The sequence below is a fragment of the Lissotriton vulgaris genome, chromosome 2_1 (assembly GCF_964263255.1).
Source record: "Lissotriton vulgaris chromosome 2_1, aLisVul1.2, whole genome shotgun sequence".
Classification (NCBI taxonomy): Eukaryota; Metazoa; Chordata; class Amphibia; order Caudata; family Salamandridae; genus Lissotriton; species Lissotriton vulgaris.
Window position 1 is genome coordinate 388429259 of NC_141687.1, and position 21422 is coordinate 388450680.

The 21422-nt window shown below is 48.6% G+C and overlaps 1 protein-coding gene across 1 annotated transcript in view; it reads left to right on the forward strand.

Moving 5' to 3' along the window:
- The window catches only part of LOC147730418 (aldehyde oxidase 1-like), a gene marked incomplete at its 5' end in the record, with an annotated part of 524934 nt that overhangs the window by 241303 nt on the left and 262209 nt on the right, over positions 1–21422 (forward strand). Inside the window, one exon of the mRNA XM_086954065.1 lies at positions 14247–14369. Within this exon, the coding sequence (XP_086810191.1) occupies positions 14247–14369 (123 nt within the window). The remainder of the gene's footprint in view (positions 1–14246; positions 14370–21422) is intronic.

Sequence of the window (21422 nt, forward strand, 5' to 3'; positions counted from 1 at the left end):
GCTCTGACGCAAGCAGCACATCTGCTTGTAGGATTTATACCATGGTGTAAAGTAGTGGCAAACACGGGTGATATTTTGTAAGTTGCAAGAGGATGGGCATGAGAATGATGTGATCTGGGTCAACAGCAGATACTGAAAACTAGATATTTTATTTTTTGGGTGTATACATGTAATGAAGCAGTTGTGGTTCTAAAGCCATAGCATACTTTTTCACTTCACCCTCCAAGCCCCAAAACGATGGTGATGGCCCTCTGATTGTTAATAATGCAATCAGCACCACCACGCCTCCACTTCCACCCATAACACAACACAAGCAGATGGTACTGAAGGAGGACCAATACATCAGAGTTACCCCGTCCCCCCACCACGCAGGTACCACAAACACTCACCTATGGTGGAGATGAAGGTGGTGTTGAAGGCATCGTCGGAGAAGCGGAAGAGCAGGCAGGTCTTGCCCACCCTGAGTCACCGATGAGTAGCAGCGTGAACAGCAGGTCATACGTCTTCTTCGCCATGGGGAGGTGGCTAGGGGCTAAGGCCTGCCACCAGATGGGGGAGGGGGATAGGGGGATAGAGGGGGAGGGGAAGAGGGGCGGGAGACCTGTCACCGACAGGGGGGGTGAAGCAAGTCTCTAACCGGGTTGGGGCGGGCGGGTATCTTGGCTCTACACAGGGTCAGCTCTGGGGGAGGAGGGGAGCAGGGTCTGTCACCTGGAGCGCGCCTGTCACTGGGCGGGCGGAGGCTGTCACAGGCAGGCAGTGGGAAGTCGGGCCTCTCGGGAGGGAGGGCGGGGACGCAGACTTTCACCCACAGGGGGCGCAGCAGTCTTCCTTCAAAAAAGTGCGCACCCATTCCTTGTGATGGTCACCAGCTGGTCGCTGGCTCCTTCCTGGCAAGGGGAGGGTGGCAGAGACTGACCAAATGCCCACTCATGGCCGAGTGTCACTTTCGGGACAACCCGTCCACATCACTCTACTTCAAGGTGCCGAAGTGTCATGTCCTGTAGTAGGATGCCTCGGAAACACCACGGAGTTGAAGCTCATCCACAACTCCCCTACACCGGTTCACTCTACACCAAGAAATATATATATACACTGGTGAACAGAGATGATGCCAATGCAGGGAAAGCAGGGAAACAAAACAAGGAAAGGCGGGGGAGACACAGGAATCAGGAATCCAGGATGCGTAGAGAACTGGACAACCCACTCTATGGTCTTCAGGTTCTTCTCCTGTAATTAAGAGGACTTATTAATAGGGACGTTGAAGTGGCTCTCTTTATATGTATCTCATTAAACATCAATATGGGCTACCTGAACACTGTGAGCAATGCAGCTACCTAGACGTGACTGGATTCTGTTATCTTCACAGAAGAAGTCGGTAGTAAAATGCAGTGGAAAGAACACTCCTGTAAATAAGGAATAAATATTAGGTCTAAGTGCATACCCTAAATGTGACTGTATAGAATGAATAAGGCATACAAATGTACCAGCTACGTGGTGTGCCTTAAGAAGAATGTCTCCCTGTTTCTCCACAAGAAGTCCGCTGGTCCTCTACTAATGATTCCCTAAAACACAATGGAGACGTTTTAGTTTCTCTCTAAAACATCACGTGAAACTAGAAGCCCCTTAAGGAATCAGGAGTACCTGTTTAGTGTCTAAGACCAACGTTCAAAAAGATGTCTTGGAGCGCTGAAACAACATATGAGTCACTCCTGACAATAACATAAATCACCCCCGTCGGTATAACTAACACGGATACCAACTCCGTAAATCAATGATCAAATAAAACAGACTTTCCAGCGCAACCTGCCCTGGACGTAATCCACATCCACAGATACTGCAGATCAAAGAACCACTAGCACTTATCTTTAAACCCGAAGGGTGCAATCGGGAAGACGCCTTGAATACAGCAAACGATCCCCGACGCGGTCCAGACGCCACCAAACCCGGAAGCAATGCACAAATCCCGCAACGAACGCAAAGCGTCGTAACAACAACAAGGAAGGACTAAATAGTCTGCTCACGCATGTGCTAGTCCTTGCGCATGTGCTCATCGGTTAGTAGCGGAACTCTGCCAACCATGTCTTTGCCAACCACGTCAGTACGGGTTCGGCAGGCATGACACGAAGTGAGAAGAGAACTGGGCACACACGCAGGACCCCCTGGAGAATTTGGTGAACTAGGCTTTCTCCTGGACCTGGAGGCGCCTTGAAGCCAAGGAAGTAGTCGCTGTTTTTGTATCGCCAGTGCAGCTGAGCTGATCACAGCCTCCGTTTCTCAATCTCTCTGGTTTCGAGTTGATGTCAAGCCTGACCCAGGACGGAAGCGCCTTGATCTGCTGAGAAGACTAGCCGAGCCCTGGGATCGGAGTGCCCATGCGGCTCAGTGATCTCCAGGGCACTCGCCGCAGCTCTGCTCCAGTCCTATCCGGGCAGAGAGCAGTTGGATGTAAGGCAGATAGATCGAGGAAGGGTCTGAAGCAGCCTCTTTCCAAGGTGTAAAGTGACCCCCGCTATTTGCTGATCTCACGTGAAGCTGATCAGGCACTCCCTGGTGCCTCAGCATGAAGGTGTCTGTCAGCCCAGCTTCGGAAATCTCAGGCCACTTTTGAAGAGAAGGGAAAAAGGCAGGAGACGGGTGCATTCCACTCGGAGGAGAAGGAGACTGGCTCAGGGGTACCTCAGGGCTCAAGTTTGAGCCCTACTCTATTCAATCTTTATATGGCGCCCCTGATCAATCTCATTGCTTCCTATGATGTGAGCACTATTGCATACGCAGACGACACTCAACTGGTCCTGGTTCTGGATGATGATACAGATAAGGCCGAACAGGTTCTGAAAGAGTGTCTGACTGCGACTTTCAATTGGATGCATGATAACCACCTCAAATGCAACTCTGCTAAAACAGAGATCCTACCATTTGGGAAAAACAATCTCTTCTCTCCACACACTTGCTGGCCATCTGATGCGGAAGCCCCCCCAAACACCATCAGTGCAACTCGAAACTTGGGCATAAAATTCGATGACATGCTTTCTTTTAAGCAACAATCTAAAAGAGTAGCTGCCGTCTGTTTCAATATCATAAAAGGCCTACGCAAATTCTTTGATTACCTGCCTTTGTCTGCCCGCCGCACAGTAGCCATTGCTTTAGTCACATCAAGAATTGATTACTGTAATAGTCTGTATGCAGGGGTGGCAAAATCTACCCTGCATAAACTACAGATGGTTCAGAACTCGGCGGCTTGGCTGGTCCTGAGGTGGCCCAGAAAATCATCAGCATCAGCCGCTTTAGACATGTTGCACTGGCTTCCCATTCAGAAACGCATACTATTCAAAATCCTCGGTTTTTTTTTTAGTTTTTTTTTATTTGCCAACGTAAAAAAAATACATAAAACATTTCAATAAAGGACCCACCCCCCCCCCCACCCCTCAATGAAAGAGAAAACTACGTATAGTTTAGACAGAAGATAAAGACACAGTGGACCAAAAAAGCACAGAGAGCACAGATGTTTAAGAAAAGAAGAAAAGAAGAAGCAAAATATGAAAATACGTGAACAAAAACAACAAGACCTAGGAGTCGGTTAAAAAGAAAGAAAAAAGAAAAAAAAGAAATAATAATATTTAGTTTACAAAGAGACTAGGGAGGAGAAGCGGGACGGAATGAAGGTTCTCCTGACTGTACCAGCCAAGATGTCAGTTTTTCCCACACCTCCAGGCCCTTTTTCCGTCCTTTCCTTCCTTTCTTTGTGTACACAGCAATTTCTAGGTGATACATAGCAATAAATCTGGCTAGCCAATGTGAGAACGATGGGGGCTCCGGGTCAAGCCAGGCAGAGGCCACACAGAGCCGCCAAACTGTCATCGCAATAAAAATTAAACCATCTCTTTTCAATTTATAAGTATCTGTCTGTGTTCCTAGCAGAATAATAGTTGGATTCAGTGTGATAGGCTGAGTTGTGACTTCCCTTAAAAATTCCTGTATTCGGTTTAAGGTGATGGAGAGTTTCAAGCATGTAGAAAAAATATGGATAGAGTTGACCGCAAATTCCGAGCCTCTAGGACATAGGGTGCCTTGGCCGGTCCCCCACTTTGCAATTTTACTAGGAGTGAGATATAAAAAGAAGATGGTTTTAAAGTGCTGCGCCTGTAGTTTGGCTGAAATTAAAATGTTCTGTGAGAGGGCAAGTGAGTTAAAAAAAGTGGTGCTAGGAGTGTTAGTTTTGTTGTGCCATTTATCAGCTATGTTCTGTAAGTCGTCTGGGGTCTGCCTATTTATGATATTATATAGCAGGCCAATTCGGGGGGTTAATGGCTTGCGTAAAGTTTTAAGCAGGTCACTTTCCCTGAATCCTGAGGCCCCCCCTGCTTTCCTAGACAAAAAGTCAGATACAGAGAGATATTTAAATGCGTCTTCTTTTTTGAGTTTGAATCTAAGCAATAGCTCAGAAAAAGGGACCACCCCTTCACAAGTGATAAGGTCTCCCAGTTTCAGTATGCCGGCCTTATGCCAGTCTGAGAAGTAAGCCCTGCCGAAGATAGCAGGCAAGCTGCCATTGTTCAGCGTGGGAGTATAGAAGTTGAATCTGCCCAGCCCTAAGAATTTTCGGATACTGCAGAAGGTTTTAAAAGAGTTTAGTAATGTCTTGAATCTCACCCTTTTATAGTATCCGTAGGTGGTTTCCTGAAGAAGACAGCCCCAGGACTGTTCTCCCAGTAGTAGCTGGAAGGGCGTGGGAAGCCCTAAAGTGTGCGAGGATGGAGCCTCTTTTAACAATTCTGCGCTGAATTGTAAAACCGAAGCCCAATAGTAAAGAGTGATGTTTGGAAAGGACCAACCCCCTCGCTCTTTTGGTAGACAGAGCTGCCTTAAAGCCCTCCTGGGTTGGGAATAAGACCAAATAAACTGTGTGAATATTTGTTGAAATTTTTGTAGGTTAGATTTACTGAATTCCAGAGGTATTGTGGGGAAAAAATATAGAAGTTTAGGAAAATATGTCATTTTTATGACATTACATCTGCCAACAAGGGTTAGATGTAGATTGTTGATTTGTTTTAGAGCCCTTTTAGTATGTAATGCCAAGGGGGCTAGGTTGTCTGTGACAATTTCATCCAGATTTGATGAGATAGAGACCCCCAGATATTTGGCTTTGGGAACTACTCTATAATCGGTCCAGGGTACTTGGCTATTGGTTATTATTTGGGTTTTGTTTTGGTTCAGGGCATAGACAGAAATCCTCCCAAATTTTAGTGCCTCATTTTCAAGGGCCACTATGGTGTTTAAGGGATCAGGTGAAGTGATGGCCAGATCATCTGCGTAAGCCATGATCTTAGTACAGCTGCCTTGTAGGTTGACTGGGAGGATCTCATTATTTCTCTCTATTTGCTTGATAAAGGGGTCCAAATAGAGGGCAAACAGCAGAGGGGAGCATGGGCAGCCCTGTCTGGTGCCCCGGGAGATCTCAAACTGCCCGGTAAGTTGTCCATTAACGGAAACACAAGCTGTTGGTTTTACATAAAGGGCTTGTACTGCCTGCGTGATCCTTGGCCCGAATCCCATTCTCTTTATGACTGCCCACAGAAATTGCCAGGAGACCCGATCAAAGGCTTTCTCAGCGTCCAAGAGTGTGAGTGACATTGGGTCGCCAGCAGCCTGTGCAGCATCAAATAGAGTAATGGCCCTCCTAACATGCTCTGTGGTTCCTTTTATCGGGATAAACCCATGCTGCCACTCTGAGACCAACGATTCGACCACTAAAGAAATTCTGTTGGCTAGCACTTTGGAAAAAATCTTTGAATTACAGTTAATGAGCGTTATCGGTCGATACGAACTCATCTCTGTTGGAGATTTATCCTTCTTTGGGAAAATAGCTATTCTGGCTATGGACCAGGATGCTGGTGGTAAAGTCCCATTGCAGATAGAGGTTATTACTTCTATAAGAATTGTCTTAATTTGTGGAGCGAAAATCTTATAGAACTCTACTGGGATTCCATCCAGCCCAGTAGCTTTCCCATCAGGCAGGCTATTAAGGGATTCCAGTATCTCGTCCCATGTAGGAGTTATGTCTAGTATTTCCCTATCCTCTAAGGAAAGAGAACTGAGGTTGATCTCGCTAAGGTAGTTGGTGGTCTCATTAGCGATTAAGTCACTGGGACCATGGTTCTCCTCCGTATAGAGCTTGGAGTAGAAGTCCTGAAAACCCTTTCTTATGTGATCTATGTTGTTAGTCTCTTCCCCTGATGGGAGTTTAATTGCACGTATCTCATTGCAGGAAACCTTTTGTCTGGTCCTAACAGCCAGATGATGCCCGATATTGTCACTGCACTCATAATTTTTTTCTCAGGTGCTTGCCCATTTTGCTGCAGTTTTTTCAGCAAAAATTGCCCCAATTTCGGCTCTAACCAGCACTACCTCTTTCTGCACTGTCTCAATGTCTTGTCTTGTTTGAATGCAGTGAGTCAATTTGGTTTCGGCCACCCTTAGCTTCCCTTGTAGGCTACTTATCACCGTTTTCTCTTTTCTATTTTTACGCACTGAGAATCCGAGAGTCTCACCCCTGATCCCAGCTTTTAGAGCGTCCCAGACTGTCATAAGAGGGGCAGATCCAACATTAATCTCCAGGAATTCCTCTAGCCACCCTTGCATATGTGTTTTGTACAGCTGGTCCTGTAGTAAAGCTTTTTCAAAACTCCAGGAGGAGGCCTCTCTAGATTTCCCCAGACCTTTAATGTTAATGATAAGGGGATTATGGTCGGACATAAAGCGTGGGGCCATTTCAATAGTGCAATTGTTAATAATTGAGGATGAAAGGAAAAAGTAATCCAGCCTAACAAGGGTGTGATGCGGAGCAGAAAAAAAAGTGTACCCTGGCTGGGAGGGGTTCAGTTTTGCCCAACAATCTCTCAGACCATGCATCTGCGCAAGATCTATCAAGGCCTGATATACCAGGGGTTTCCTCCCCTTGTATTTCCAGTGGCTAACGCTATCCCAGTTGGAGGGTAAATGCAAATTCAAATCACCACAGAGAACAATAGGGGTGGGCCAGTGAGCTAGTTCCCCTGAAACCAAGTTGATGACTCCTGGGTCATCTACATTACTCCCGTAGATTGAGCAAAGTGTAAAAGGGAGGTTATTAGAAATATGACACTCAGTAATCACCCATCTGCCTAAAGAATCAGCCTTGACCCGGGGTGAAGAGATAAAAAGTCTTTTCTCGGCCAATATCCCCACCCCCCTAGTTTTGGAACCCTGTGTAGTGGCCCCCAGGACTTGGAAACCCAAAGAATCTAATAAGTGTTTCTGGGAGCCCTCGATATGAGTTTCCTGTATGCAGTTGATATCCCCCCCCAGAGAGCGAAGCCCAAGTGCCACGTTCTGCCTTTTAGAGTGATCGTTTAACCCGCAGATGTTCACAGAGACAATTCTTAAAGAGTTTAGCTTAGCCATTTAATAAACAAAAAAAACAACAACAAAAAAAGAACCAAAGGATAATAATTCTTCAGACTCCTAATAACTTGTTTTGTACCAAGACAAGTGTATCTTATATGTATATGTGTATGTGCAGGAAAGATCAACATACTCGTGCTCAATTTTTCTGTGCAGATATCTTCTCTTGAGGTGCCTTTCCCGTCCCTCCCCCCTCCCCCCCCCCTTTTTCCAAGCAATCAGGCAGAGCCTGAGTGATGATAATCAACTTGAGTCCCGACTGCCAGCCACGCCGGATTGATAGAAACTTAAGCTCTAGTTCATCAGTTCGGCCGCATGCCCTCTTTTTTTTGGCTGTGCTAAAGTGATAAAGTGGAAAAGTAAAATAGTGTGATAATAACATAGAGAAATTAAAAAAGCTGCATAGCAGAAAATAGAGCGAATATCAAATACTGTCAAAAAGGTGCCACAGTCAGGGTCAAAGAGGGTTCGGCTTAGGTCTAGTTTAACTCATTGGACAGAGTGTACAAATGTTACTTCTTCCTGAGTTTCAGTTCCTCCAAATATTCCCCCGCTTTAATCTCAGAGAGAAAAACCTTGGTGCTCCCGTTTAGGATTACTTTGAGCCTTGAGGGGACCATAAGATACACTTCCGCCCCCAGCTGTTGGAAAGGGGAGATTAGCTGTCTCATTCGCCATCTCCTCTCGACAGTCTGATGGCAAAAATCTGGTTTCACGAAGAAAGTTACGCCATTTGCACCTTTTTTGGAGTTAAAGCGGGCCTGGTCATAAATCATCTGTCTAAGGAGGAAATTCCCAAAGTACACGAGAAATACCCTAGGTTGCCCTCCTGACGAGTTGCCACCGCTGTGTTGTCGCTTTTGATGAAAAGGGAACCGGTGCGCCCTCTGAACTTCATGGTCCCAATCCCATCCCGGATGGTCTGGAAAGGAATCCTTTAGTAATTTAACTATGAAGAGCCTGGGGTCGTCCCCCTCCTTCCCCTCCGGAATACCAAGTAGGCGGAGGTTGTTCCGGCGCTGGCGGTTTTCCTGCTCCTCAATCTTTGTCATCAGATCCATCATGCAGGCGGTATTAGACTCCCCCTGCTGTTTGGTAGCTAGGGCTTCAGTTTCCAAGTGTTCTGTTCGTGCCTCTACCATTGTGACCGGGTCACTAATGTCTGCACAGGTTTTGTTCAACCGCCTCAGCCCACCCTGCAGCTTTTTGGCAGCATTTTTAGCAATGCGGTTATCCGCCCGGACTTCTTCGTGGAACTCCTTGATGGAAGTCAGAATGGCAGCTAGAGAAGGTTCAGAGGTGTCGGCTTGAAGGTTGCTGGTACTTCCCCATTGAGTAGAGTTTAAATCGTCTTCTTCAAAGGGGTATGATACCTGAGAGTCGGAATAATCCCACTTTAGCTGACTGCGGCGTTTATTTTTGGTTGTGGGCTTTTTAGATCGCTGCACCGTGCCTGTGTCTTGGAGTGAAACCTCGCTGTCCCTCTCGCTGGATTCCTCAGAGCCATCTTCGATGGAAGAATTTGGAGTGCTGTCTGACACGGAGTAAAAGTCTTCCCCTCCTGCTTCAGGTGTCCAGGGCATCTGGGAACCGGGGGGGGCACCGTCAGATTTTGGATCACTTTATTAGCCCCTGCTTCGCCAGGGTCAGAGTCAGGGATGAGCAGTGGGGCCTCCATACTATTCTCGCCAAGTATGTTATCTAGTGCCTGTGCCTGTGCCTGTTGGATAGGCTGTGGCAGAAGGGTTGTGGTATCTACAAGAGGGAGCGCTGACACCGGGACTAGGTATGACCCAGCCTGCACCCCTGTAGGTTCTATTGATTCAGCTCGTGATTACATTTAGATCTTTCCACAAGCGCGGTCCAAAATATTTGTCCAACAAATTTTCACAGATACCACCCCACTAGAGAACTCAGGTCAGCCACGGCTAATTTGATGACTGTCCCCAAGTTCAGACTTGCCACCAAGGGTGGAAAATCACTGGCAGTTCTAGGAGCCAAAGCCTGGAACACACTCCCTGCTTACCTTCGCTTAATTACATCAGAACAGATCTTTAAAAAATCTTTAAAAACATGGATTTAAGGATTAGCCGAATCAACTTGCAAATCTCTTGTCTAAACTACATATAACATCTATAATTCAGCTAAAAACCCTGCTAATCTACTAGCAATGAAGTCGCAGCGCCAGGACGCTCCCTGGAGTGACAGTGCGCTATATAAAAACCCCCAACATCAACATCAACATCAACATTCTGGAGAGAGGCAGTGCGTGGGGGCGAGGACAGAGACGACGTGTTGCCCCTACGGGAGCCTGTGGTGTCCATACAAAACCGCAGCAGCAGCTGTCAGAACTCCCCTCCGTGGCCCCTCAGATCACACTGTTGAACACGGGGAGCCGAGCCCCTCCCATTACTTTTTTGTGTGTTTGATTTTCCTGCACAATGCAGCCTCGTTAATTACAGAGGCATGAAAACCAGCATCCCATTGACATGCAATGGGCAACCACTGGAATCGTGGTGATTATGTCTTCCAATCACCACCATCGGAAGCCATGCAGCGTTTTGTGTCACTACCACTGGGAACCTAAATGCACTTGGTAAATTAATTTGACACAAGCATTTGCAATGCAATAGGTCTCGGATTTATGCAAGTTAAAGCTATTGGCATTGTAAATAACAATGCCTTTTATTTAGGTTTTAAAAACAAAAACAAACAAAAAACACATTTCACAGAGGCAGTGGTTTGCGGAAAGGCAATATACATATGTGGGCCACTTCGTTTAGCGTCCCCGGGCCGATTTTTAATCCCAATCCGACCCTTGCGCCAACCTTGCAATTTATTTTGATTCTTTTGTACTGTACACAACACCTAAATAAACGAATACATATGTTGCATGGAAAAAAAATAGTCTAGGTCTACGAGAACTTTGCCTGTTTCTTTTGGATTCTTAGACATTTTGCCTTTGCACCCCCAAACTCTGAATCATAATAATTCCATAGGAGTCACGAGGAAAGACGATATTGTGCGTTCCAAGCCTCTCGTTAGAAGGTCTGAGAGACTAGAGCGAGTAGAGATCTCCTCTGGAGAGAATGACACCGCACGTTACAAGCCTCTTTGTGGACCAACATAATCACATGGGCTGTACGACGTCAGCGCGTTGCAAGCCTCATTCTGGCTTATTCTCCAGCCAGTGGATGTTTGTTTAAAGGCAGGAGTGAACTGATGGAGGTCTGTGCTTTTTAACGCAAGACGTCGCTGATTGTGACATCGGCGGCCTGGGCGGTTGCTAGGACGAGGCTGAGGGTCTCCGGAGGAGTCGGTAAGGAGTGTGCGGGGGTCTGCTAGTTTGCGTTGAGGTGGCGCGGTGCTCTCCTTTATTTTGCCACCCCGTGTTTTCGGTGCAGTACCCTAGTGTTGTGTGCCAAACTGTTGACCATTTGTGCAGTGTGTCCCCACAGCTTCTTGTGTTCTGCTCAGGAATGCTTCAAAAGTAACAAGTAACGCTGCCAGTAGCCGATGGGGCGAAAGTGAAGCTGCATGTGGGAAGCAGGACAGGAGATGTGCACGTGGCTGTACGTGCGCGTCCACAGACCCTAATCACCACTCGTGCCCCGCCCTGTACCTCTTGGGAGGCAAGACACTCACAATAGGTCTCGCTGGCGACAGCGCTTTCGCGCTGCAACGCCAGTCGAGACCTAAAAAGGTTTGCAGATAAGGGGGAGGGAAGCATTGTGGGCAGTCTCCAACCTTTTCTGTAATGAGAGCTACTCATATTCAATTAAATGCATTGAGATCTACTAATATTATTAGTGTTGTATAATCTAAATGTTGCTATTTGCATATTAATTCAACCAAGCAAAAGCTTTCTTATTTAGTAAGCTGTGCTGCGCACAGGGGAGCTGCTCAGAGGTAGCTTGAGAGCTAAAGTAGCTCACGAGCTACTGGTTGGAGACCTAGGTGAATCGTTGTGAACAAAATTCGGGCTGTAAGATGCATCATTGTAAGTCCCTTGGGGAAATTCTACAAATCTGCCGGTATGGTATGGTGAAGGAATCTAATATGTTGTTTTGAGTATTTTTGGACGGATAGATCGGTAAGCGACTCTGAAAATTTTATAGTTTATATATTTTTTGTTTCATTTTTAGCAGGTTAAAAAAGAATATTCTTGTTTAACGGGTAAAAGTACCAATTTGGATAGATCAGCAAGGGAATGCTTCAATTACTTAACAGTAATCTTCATTTCCCCAAGTCGTATTCCTCCTCTTCACAGTCCATTTTAGTCCATACTTTTTGCTGACTTGGCAGCTCTAGAGACAGACCTTCCATATTCAAAACAATCTTGTTAATTCCCCAATAGGAACAATCCGGCCCACTCCAGACAGGATCACACACAGCCCAATCCAGAATCGGTAAATCTAGGCCCCATCAATAATAAGCAGTCCTGAGGCATAATGGGCACTGGACCCACGTCTGGGCATACTGGTCACACTGAGGGCATCTACTGTAACAAACAACAAAGTGATGGATGGGATTCTTGAAGTCATCTCAGACCATGATGATCACTTGATCCACATTCCAGTCCTTCTTCTTTGACCAACTATGCCACTCTTGAAAGTGACATGCCATTGGGAAATCAATCTTGGTCCTGCTTCACTCACAACAGTCTGGCCTGAACTACCAGGTAGGGCCCTCTCCTCTAGTTGATTCAAAATGATAAAACTGAATATTCCTGGTTTCTATTTCTAGTGACACAGTGGGTGAAAAACGATGGACTGGGATGCTGCGCCATGTGATTGCCAGAGACTGAGATTAATTCAAGCATTCATTATTTCACTTTGTTTAGGGTGGTTGCAGCATTTCTTCTTATGTTGCATTCAGTTTGGCTCCACTCCACAAAACCAGTCCCAGTGGAGAGGACCAACACATGGACACATGCAACGGCACACACAAATTCAGTGTATGTGCTGTGGAGGAGCTTTATCCCACTCATGTGCCTGGCTTCAAATGACCAAGTTCATGGACAATCACAAGTCTCTTTGTCAGGAGTATTGTTGGGCTGGCACCAAGTGTGAGAGGTCAAAGTGACAGGACAGCTAGAATCTCTCTCCTTATCTGGGCAGAGAAGCCCACCAGAGGAACAAAAACACCCCATGTCAAGTCATGCATACCCAAAAGACAAAAATATTTGAAAGGTTGTCTTTCTTTATACTTATACGTCCTCGGATGCTTGATTCCGGTCTGGGAAAGATATGGCTGTTGTAGTTCGGACTGGACTGGTCCCATGGGGCACAGGGTCAGAGCTGATTTGCATAAAGCCATTATCTGACCCAGGGTGGTGTGGAGTGCAAAAAACGATGGATTTAGGCCCAGATCCTTGTACTGGGGTGAATGTAAGACATTGATCTACATTCTGTCCATCAAATTGTTTTTTGTAATTTTCTCCCTGAGTGTACTGGGGTAGCTCAGACGTGGGTCCCAGAGCCTCCACACCACTGGAGTCAAGCTAGCCGGGCTGATGAGAGGTGTTACCTCGAAACCGGTCCGGTCCTCGGATGCTTGATTCCGGTCTGGGAAAGATATGGCTGTTGTAGTTCGGACTGGACTGTTCCCATGGGGCACAGGGTCAGAGCTGATTTGCATAAAGCCATTATCTGACCCAGGGTGGTGTGGAGTGCAAAAAACGATGGATTTAGGCCCAGATCCTTGTACTGGGGTGAATGTAAGACATTGATCTACATTCTGTCCATCAAATTGTTTTTTGTCTTTCTTTATACAGCACATTTGTCATGTTTCAAAGCACTCTAAATAAAAGGTGTCTCTATTATCCTTTGTATGGGCTAAAACTAACACGATTACACCAGGTAATAGTAACACCTACTTCACCTCACATGGATGGAGCAGCTTCACATCTGTGACCTGCAGATCAATGAAGTGACTGCAGCAAGCGCTCAACTGGCTGACTCCTGCCAATTTGAAAACAGAACTGTGTTATAATGCAATTACCAATACGCTCTAAGACCACCAAACAGGATGCATTTTACTAACCTCAGAATTATGAAACCTCTAGTGTCTTATGATTTGATTAATCTCTTTGACGCTGTTAATTCATTTTAAAACCTTAATAAAATTGCTGAACAAAAATATCATTATGATACCTTAAGATCGTTTGCAGGTTATATGCAGTTGTCTGAGCTGCCTTACTACGGTATATCCTATCCCATACTGGTTACACAAGGTGTCTGCAACAACCACATTAACCCACTGCCCCTTCATACCTAGAATAAATCGGAGACCTACAAGTTACGTGCAATGTTCAGCAGTAGGCACATCAGTCCTCCAAACTATTACATGAAGTTTCAAACCTTCCATCATAGATTTCACCCTTATTGATAACTCCAGTAACTGTATGAACACTGATAAATACCACTAATATCCATTATTTACAATACTCCAGATTGGAAGCAGGAAGTGCTGCCATATAAGATAATATTTATAGCGTGTTGGCTTCTGGCTTAAAAGTATGTCTTTCTCTATGTGGGATCTGGATCATCCCTAGTCTGTACAGCGCTAACCCCCACACAGCACCAGGCACAAGTGGATGAGAGGAAATGCTGTTTCTCTGCCCAGCATGGGGCTTGCTGTGCCAAATCCATGCACAATTCATGCTGGTGAATGAGGAACCCAGTTGTGGTCTTGCCTCTGACAGCATTTGTAGAAAGCCATCCCAGCTGACACATGGTTAATTTGGGGGAAATCAGTCAGGCAAATAACTGTTAGTGTTTCGCTTTTGTCCCCTGTTTTAGGTGGTCTGTGTGGGTCAAGCAGTTGCAGCTGTGGTGGCAGATACACAGGATCATGCGAAACTGGCAGCTGCGAAAGTGGTCATCACCTATGAAGATCTTCATCCTGCCATCTTTACAATTGAGGTAATACCTTCACATGTTACCAGTATATCCTCACTATATTACTAGCATCATATTGCATGACAATAATAACACAACAATGACCTAATCCTTATATCTCATAGTACATTTAGGTAAGTAGATGTGGAGTTAATAATAGTACATTTCTACTTATAATATGTGGGAACCTACAATCTTTTTGTAAAAGTGGTCTTTATTTCCCTTTTTACAGGTGACTTGTGATGTCTCTGGTCACATGTAATAAAAAAAATTATGTAAGCGATCAATGTAATAACTAACACAATGCCTGCTGCCAGAGCCAGCCACAGGGGGAGCTGATAGTTCATAATTAAAGCTATGCTTTAAAAAAACGAAACTCAAAACATGATTTTTCCTCCTTCTGCTCTGTTTTTCTAGATAAACAGAAAGCAGATATTTATTGCAACATGTTTATTTTCCCCGTTTTAGGTAATTATATGAAAATAGAATCTCTTCGCGTGTTTCTACTACTGCAGTGTTTTTTTTAAAATCTGACTTATTCTAAACTAATTCTAATATCCTGCTGCAACAAATATCTGACTACGATTTGGTTATAATTTTGCTCTGGATCTTCAATTTTTATTCTTAATGTTTACAAATGATCCGACTCATGGCTAATACCTGATCAGGGATCAATACTCAATAATATCACAGAACAATGGCCCATACACATTCACCCACTTCCCTGATGTGCTGGGCGCAATTTATATACGTTTTTCTTATACCTCTAGAATTCATGTGTGACGTTGTAAAATACTTATCTAACTTATACTTCAACTTTCCTTCTACCTGGTTGATGAACCAATTGGTTGAATAGTTGGTGGTAATGATATTACTCTCTAACTATTCAATCAGCTAAATAATCACAGACTCTCTGTAAAGTTAATAAAGCTTTATCTCAAAATTATTGCAAATGCTCAATGCATACAGTCACAAAATGGAAATAATGAAGCTCACACAGGGAGAGAAAAACATCAGCAACTTAAAATGAATACAAACTCATCAGACAGGCAATGACATTATGCATGAAGGAGTGGATAGATTAAGAGACAAAAGTTTCAGCAAAAACAAATGCGAAACAAAACATACCTAACGGAGGGGATAGATGAAGAGACAATAGTTCCATCTAAAATATTACATATCACTGAACCTATGACGGAGTGGATAGGTGAAGAGACAAAAGTTTCAGAGAGAAAATACATGTGCAAGTAATTTGCAAGAATGAGTCAGAATGATACAAACCTAACGGTCTATAGAAATCCACCCCATCGGCCTAGGTGATGGTGGGGGTTCACCGAAATAGAATCAGGGGAGACCTCTTCAAGTCAGTATGCCACGCCCGGGAGCCGCTCGCGAAACCGTAATGCCAGACCCTGTCAAACTCATATTGGGTGAGAAAGGAGCAGTGGGTTACGAGGAGATGTGTCTCCTGAAGGAGGAGGACGTCAGGCGTTGGGCACTCCTAAAGACTGCTGCACGTTTAATACGGTCTAGCAAATGATTTACGTTCCACGACAAGACGTGAAGGGATCTACTGTGAGTGGGCATCTGAGGAGCAGTTGGCATGGGGATAAGTAGGTCTTGGGGGCCTGGGTCCCAGGCGAGGCAGCTCCCTAGAGCTAAGATAGGAAGATGTGGCTTGCGCATGGTGAAATGTCCTCTGTTGACGTTGATGGTGTGTGCGTGTGATGAGTTGTCATGAACAACAAAACCCAATGGCTCAAACGAAGCTGAAAGAAAAAGTAGCATAAGCTTCAAGCAAAAAGCAGTATTGTTTATTATTCCAAAGCATGATGCAACCTGCAAACTGCGAAATGCACATGCGGCCTAGTCATGCATTATTTTCCATTTCCTTCAAAGCACACTGCAAATACGTTTTAGTTCTTTCATATATTATGTCACATTAGTGCATACATGCGCAAAGCTATTTCCCTCGTGTTTGTGTAAGGTGCACATTAGTTTCGATTACTACTTACTGATAGTATGTATTATCTGGGTGTTAATTTGAGCAGGTTTCTTGTTGCGAACCCCTGCTCCATCAATCGACCTCTGATGGCTTTCTGGAACCATCATCAAATACCTACCATACCGAGTGCCATCTTCATTTATTTAAAACTCAGTACTCTTCTCTCTTTTTGTGGAACTTTTGTCTAAATTTTTAATCATATCATAGTATTCTCCTTTCATATCTTCTAATTCTATCTCTTCTCTTTTTCTCTTCATTGATTCTTTGATTTTATCGCTTTCTTTGGACCACTCTTACGCTTGCAACATTTATATGCCATTATTATTATTAAGGCTACTGTGGCTACTGAAACGAATGGCACTATTTTTTTACCTAATAGGCTACTTACAAAGTTAGAAAACCATTGACCTAGAGAGGAGAACCTCTTACCAAGTTTCTCCCAAACACCGTCAACCTCCAGTTGGGTCAAGTCTTCATGTAATTTGGTGCGTGGCCAGTAGCATGCAGGACTAGACGTGTCTCCCGGGAGCTCCCGGCCGACGTCTACATATCCGACAAACTACATATCACCACTAGCTAAAAATCACCCACGGGCTGTTGGGGGACGCCTGGAGAGGGACGAGCGTGCCAAAGTCCGAAACCGGAGCCTCCAGAGTGAGTTCTGCCGAACTAGACACGGCGCCCGTGGTGAGGGAGTAACGGCCGGACAAGATGGCGGCTCGGTGAAAGGTCCGGGACAGAGCAACACATCCCACTGGGCACAATAGATTACCTGTGAGTAGAGAGGCGCAAACGGGCGCTGACACCAGACGAGCCCGGAGTGCCATACAAGCCCTGGTGCCCTCAAGACCGCCCGCCGGGCGAAGACTCGAACCGTAGCGAAGGCACTCCGGTGAAGCGACGGCGGCATGGGAGCGCACTGCAGAGGGACGGGAGTCGGAGGCGCCCTGTTGGACAGCTTCTTCATCTGAGCCAGAGAGGGACGCCGGGCCACGAGCTGAGTGGACCGGGAGCAGCGGGGGCCACCGAGACTCGAGGCGCACCTACACACCATGGCGGCCGCTACACCCGACTGACGACCGGAGGAGAGCCCTGCGGTGCCCACGGCGAGAGACAGGGTTTCCCTGCCCACACCTGCTACAGCGACGGCCCAGAAGAGGTACGCAGGGTGCGGCCGGAGCGGGGGAGACGCGGACGCCGAGAGCTCGGAGGCAGCCCACCTTCACCAACATGGCGGCCGCGACCTCAGACGCACTCGGTGAGTGAGCTGTACGAGGCCAGGCGGCCCTACGCAACCGAGGACACAAAAACAGGCAGTGGGGTGAGATAGCCTTGCAACGTGGGGGTACTGTGGCAGATACCCCCCCGCCCCCCAACCTCACTCCTCACGCTCCCACCGCCAACCCACGGAGGTGAGCTCACAGGCGGCACTGGCGACCGCCACGCATCGGCAGCCACGCGAACCCGAGAGAGGTGCCTTCTGACCACGCCGGGGCCACACTGTTGATCAGACCGCTGGCACTGAGAGGGGAAGCCCTGTGAAGGCGCAGGAGTAGCACAGCACAAGGTTGGAGCGCCGGGGAGGAGATACCGTGAACACAGCAAGGGCAAAGGGCCTGGTGGTGGGCTGAGACTGCAACCAGCGGCAGAGCAGGCGGGGGCACCCATAGAAATCTCGCCAGACGTGCCACTACATAGAGTGGGGCCACCACAGCTACATTTGAGGGGCGACGCCGCACACCGCACAGAGCAGCACTGAGGCGTGGTGGGACACCCCCACGCCGCACGGCCACCAGCTACTGCGTGTGCCCCATTGCCTTGCCTAACTGCCTCGCTGCCCGCCTCGCTGCCGCTGACCACGCCCCCTCCTCCGAGCGGCGTGGTCCGTGCTCGCCTGCCGGTTGCCTTAACTGTTGTTAGTTTTTTGGTCTTGTTTTTCTCTTCATTTGTGCCTTTTTTCTTGTAAATTTGTGCCCGTGTTAGCGTTTTCCTTCCTGTTTGCCCGCCTACCTCGTCGCCCTCGGCTCTCCCTCCCCGCTTCCCGCCACCGCCGCTTACCCCGCCCCTTTTTCTCTTCTGTACCCTCCCCGCTCCCGCCTCCCAGCTGCTCCGCCCACCCGCGCACTTCGCCTTATATGGCGACCGTGCGAACGCGCAGCGGTCACGCGCAGTAGGCACGCCGATTGTGCGCCGAAGGCGCGCCAAAGGTAAGCCCGTCTGCGCCCGTCCGCGCCTGGACCGCGCCCAGGGCCAGGACCCCTGGCCCTCGAGGACCCCGACCGACCCGCCTGACGTACACCGCCGCCACCCTCATCGCACTCAACACCGGCCGAGTCCCAGGATGCTGCAGAGCCACCCCACGACGCGTCCACGGACCCTTCAGCTGCAACACCTGCAAGTTCTCCTGCATCCGGACCTGCCCGACACCAGCACCTGCCATGTCGAACACCAGCAGCAACCACCTCAAGTGCATCCTGCTCAACACCCGCTCCGTCCACAGACACACCATCGAACTCTGGAACCTCCTCGACACCACAGCCCCTGACGTTGCCTTCATCACGGAGACCTGGATGAACGCCTCCTCAGCGCCCGACATCGCCATCGCCATCCCAGAAGGATACAAGATCACCCGGAAGGACCGCAACGCCAACCAGGTGGGAGGAGGCATCGCCATCATCCACAAGAACACCATCCGCATCACGACCAGCACCGACAACACCCCACCCTCCGCCGAACACCTGCACTTCCAGATCCACACCGACCCGAAGACCACCCTCAGAGGCACCCTGATCTACCGACCTCCGGGACCACGCACTCAATTCAGCGAGGACATCGCCGACTTCGTCAGCCCGCACGCCCTCCCCTCCGCTGACTACATCCTCCTGGGGGACTTCAACTTCCACCTGGAGAACAACAACGACTGCAACACCAGCACCCTGCTCGACAACCTCGCCAACCTTGGACTCAAGCAGCTGGTGTCCACCCCCACCCACCTCGCCGGACACACACTCGACGCCATCTTCTCATCCAGCAAAGACATCGCCTTCAGCCACGCCACAGAACTCCACTGGACAGATCACAGTTGCATCCACTTCACCTTCAGAAGAACGACGACCTACCACCACCAGCAACAGGTTGCCCGAAGAAGCTGGAACAAGATCACTGCCGACCAGCTCGCCGCCTCCCTGAGCCAGCACCCTCCGGCCAGCTCAGCGAACCCCAGCCAGGCCGCCGACAACGTCACGAAGTGGATCAGCAACTGCGCGGACAAACTCGCCCCACTGAGGACCCCGCCCAGCAGACCCGGCAGCAAGAGAGCCCCATGGTTCACCGACGAACTCAAGAGCTCCAAGAAGAACTGCCGAGCCCTCGAGAAAGCCTGGAGAAGGGAACCCACGTCGGACAACAGGACCACCCTCAAGCTCGCCACCCGGAAACACCACCAACGGATCCGCATCGCCAAGAAAACGGCTTTCAAAAACCGACTGGACAACAACGCACACAACTGCAAGGAACTCTTCAACATCGTGAAAGAGCTCTCCAACCCCAACGCCGGAAACAACGACATCACCCCTTCGCAAGACCTCTGCAACTCCCTCGCCTCCTACTTCCACAACAAGATCGCGGACATACACTACAGCTTCAGCACTCAACCGACGCATGCCACGACCGCAGCATCGCCACCCACCACCACCCTCCGCGCCTGGACCCCGGTCAACACCGAAGACACCGTCCACACGATGAACTCCATCCACTCCGGATCTCCGACCGACCCCTGCCCTCACCACGTCTTCAACAAAGCCGACGCGGTCATCGCACCCCACCTGCGGGACATCATCAACACCTCATTCGACACCGCCACCTTCCCCGAGAGCTGGAAGCACGCCGAACTCAGCGCTCTACTGAAGAAACCTACTGCAGACCCCACCGAACTCAAGAATTACCGCCCCATCTCTCTACTCCCGTTTCCAGCCAAAGTCATCGAGAAGACCGTCAACAAACAGCTGGCCACCTTCCTCGAGACAAATGGATCCCTCGACCCATCGCAGTCCGGATTCCGTGCCAACCACAGCACCGAGACCGCCCTCATCGCCGCCACTGACGACATCCGAGCCCTGATGGACAACGGGGAAACAGCGGCCCTCATCCTCCTAGACCTCTCCGCGGCTTTCGACACGGTCTGGCACCGCACCCTAGTGCAGCGCCTCAGCAACGTCGGAATCCAGGAGAAGGCACTGGAATGGATCGTCTCCTTTCTCGACGGAAGAACACAAAGAGTCCGCCTACCACCGTACAAGTCAGAGGCCACCAAAGTCATCTGCGGCGTCCCTCAAGGATCCTCACTGAGCCCGACTCTCTTCAACGTCTACATGAGCCCCCTCGCGGCCATCGCACGCCAACACAACCTCAACATAATCTCCTACGCCGACGACACCCAGCTGATCCTCTCCCTGACCAACGACCCCGCCGCCGCCAGAGCCAACCTGCACGAAGGGATGAGAGAGGTAGCCGAGCGGATGACGACGAGCCGCCTGAAGCTGAACACAGAGAAGACGGAGGTCCTCATCCTGGGCTCCTCGCCCTCCGCCTGGGACGACTCCTGGTGGCCCCCCGCCCTGGGCACCGCACCCAAACCGACGGACCACACACGCAACCTGGGTTTCATCTTGGACTCCTCCCTCTCCATGACCATGCAAGTCAACGCCGTCTCCTCGTCGTGCTTCAACATCCTGCGCATGCTTCGGAAGATCTTCTGGTGGATCCCCACAGAGACCAGGAAGACCGTCACCCAGGCCCTCGTCACCAGCCGACTGGACTACGGCAACGCACTCTACGCCGGAACCACCGCCAAGATCCAGAAGAGACTCCAGCGCATCCAGAACGCCTCAGCCAGACTCATCCTCGACATCCCACGACACAGCCACATCTCCGGACACCTAAGAGACCTGCACTGGCTCCCGGTCAACAAGAGAATCACCTTCCGCCTCCTTACCCACGCACACAAAGCTCTCCACGACCAAGGCCCGAGCTACCTCAACAACCGAATCAACTTCTACGCCCCCAAACGCCAC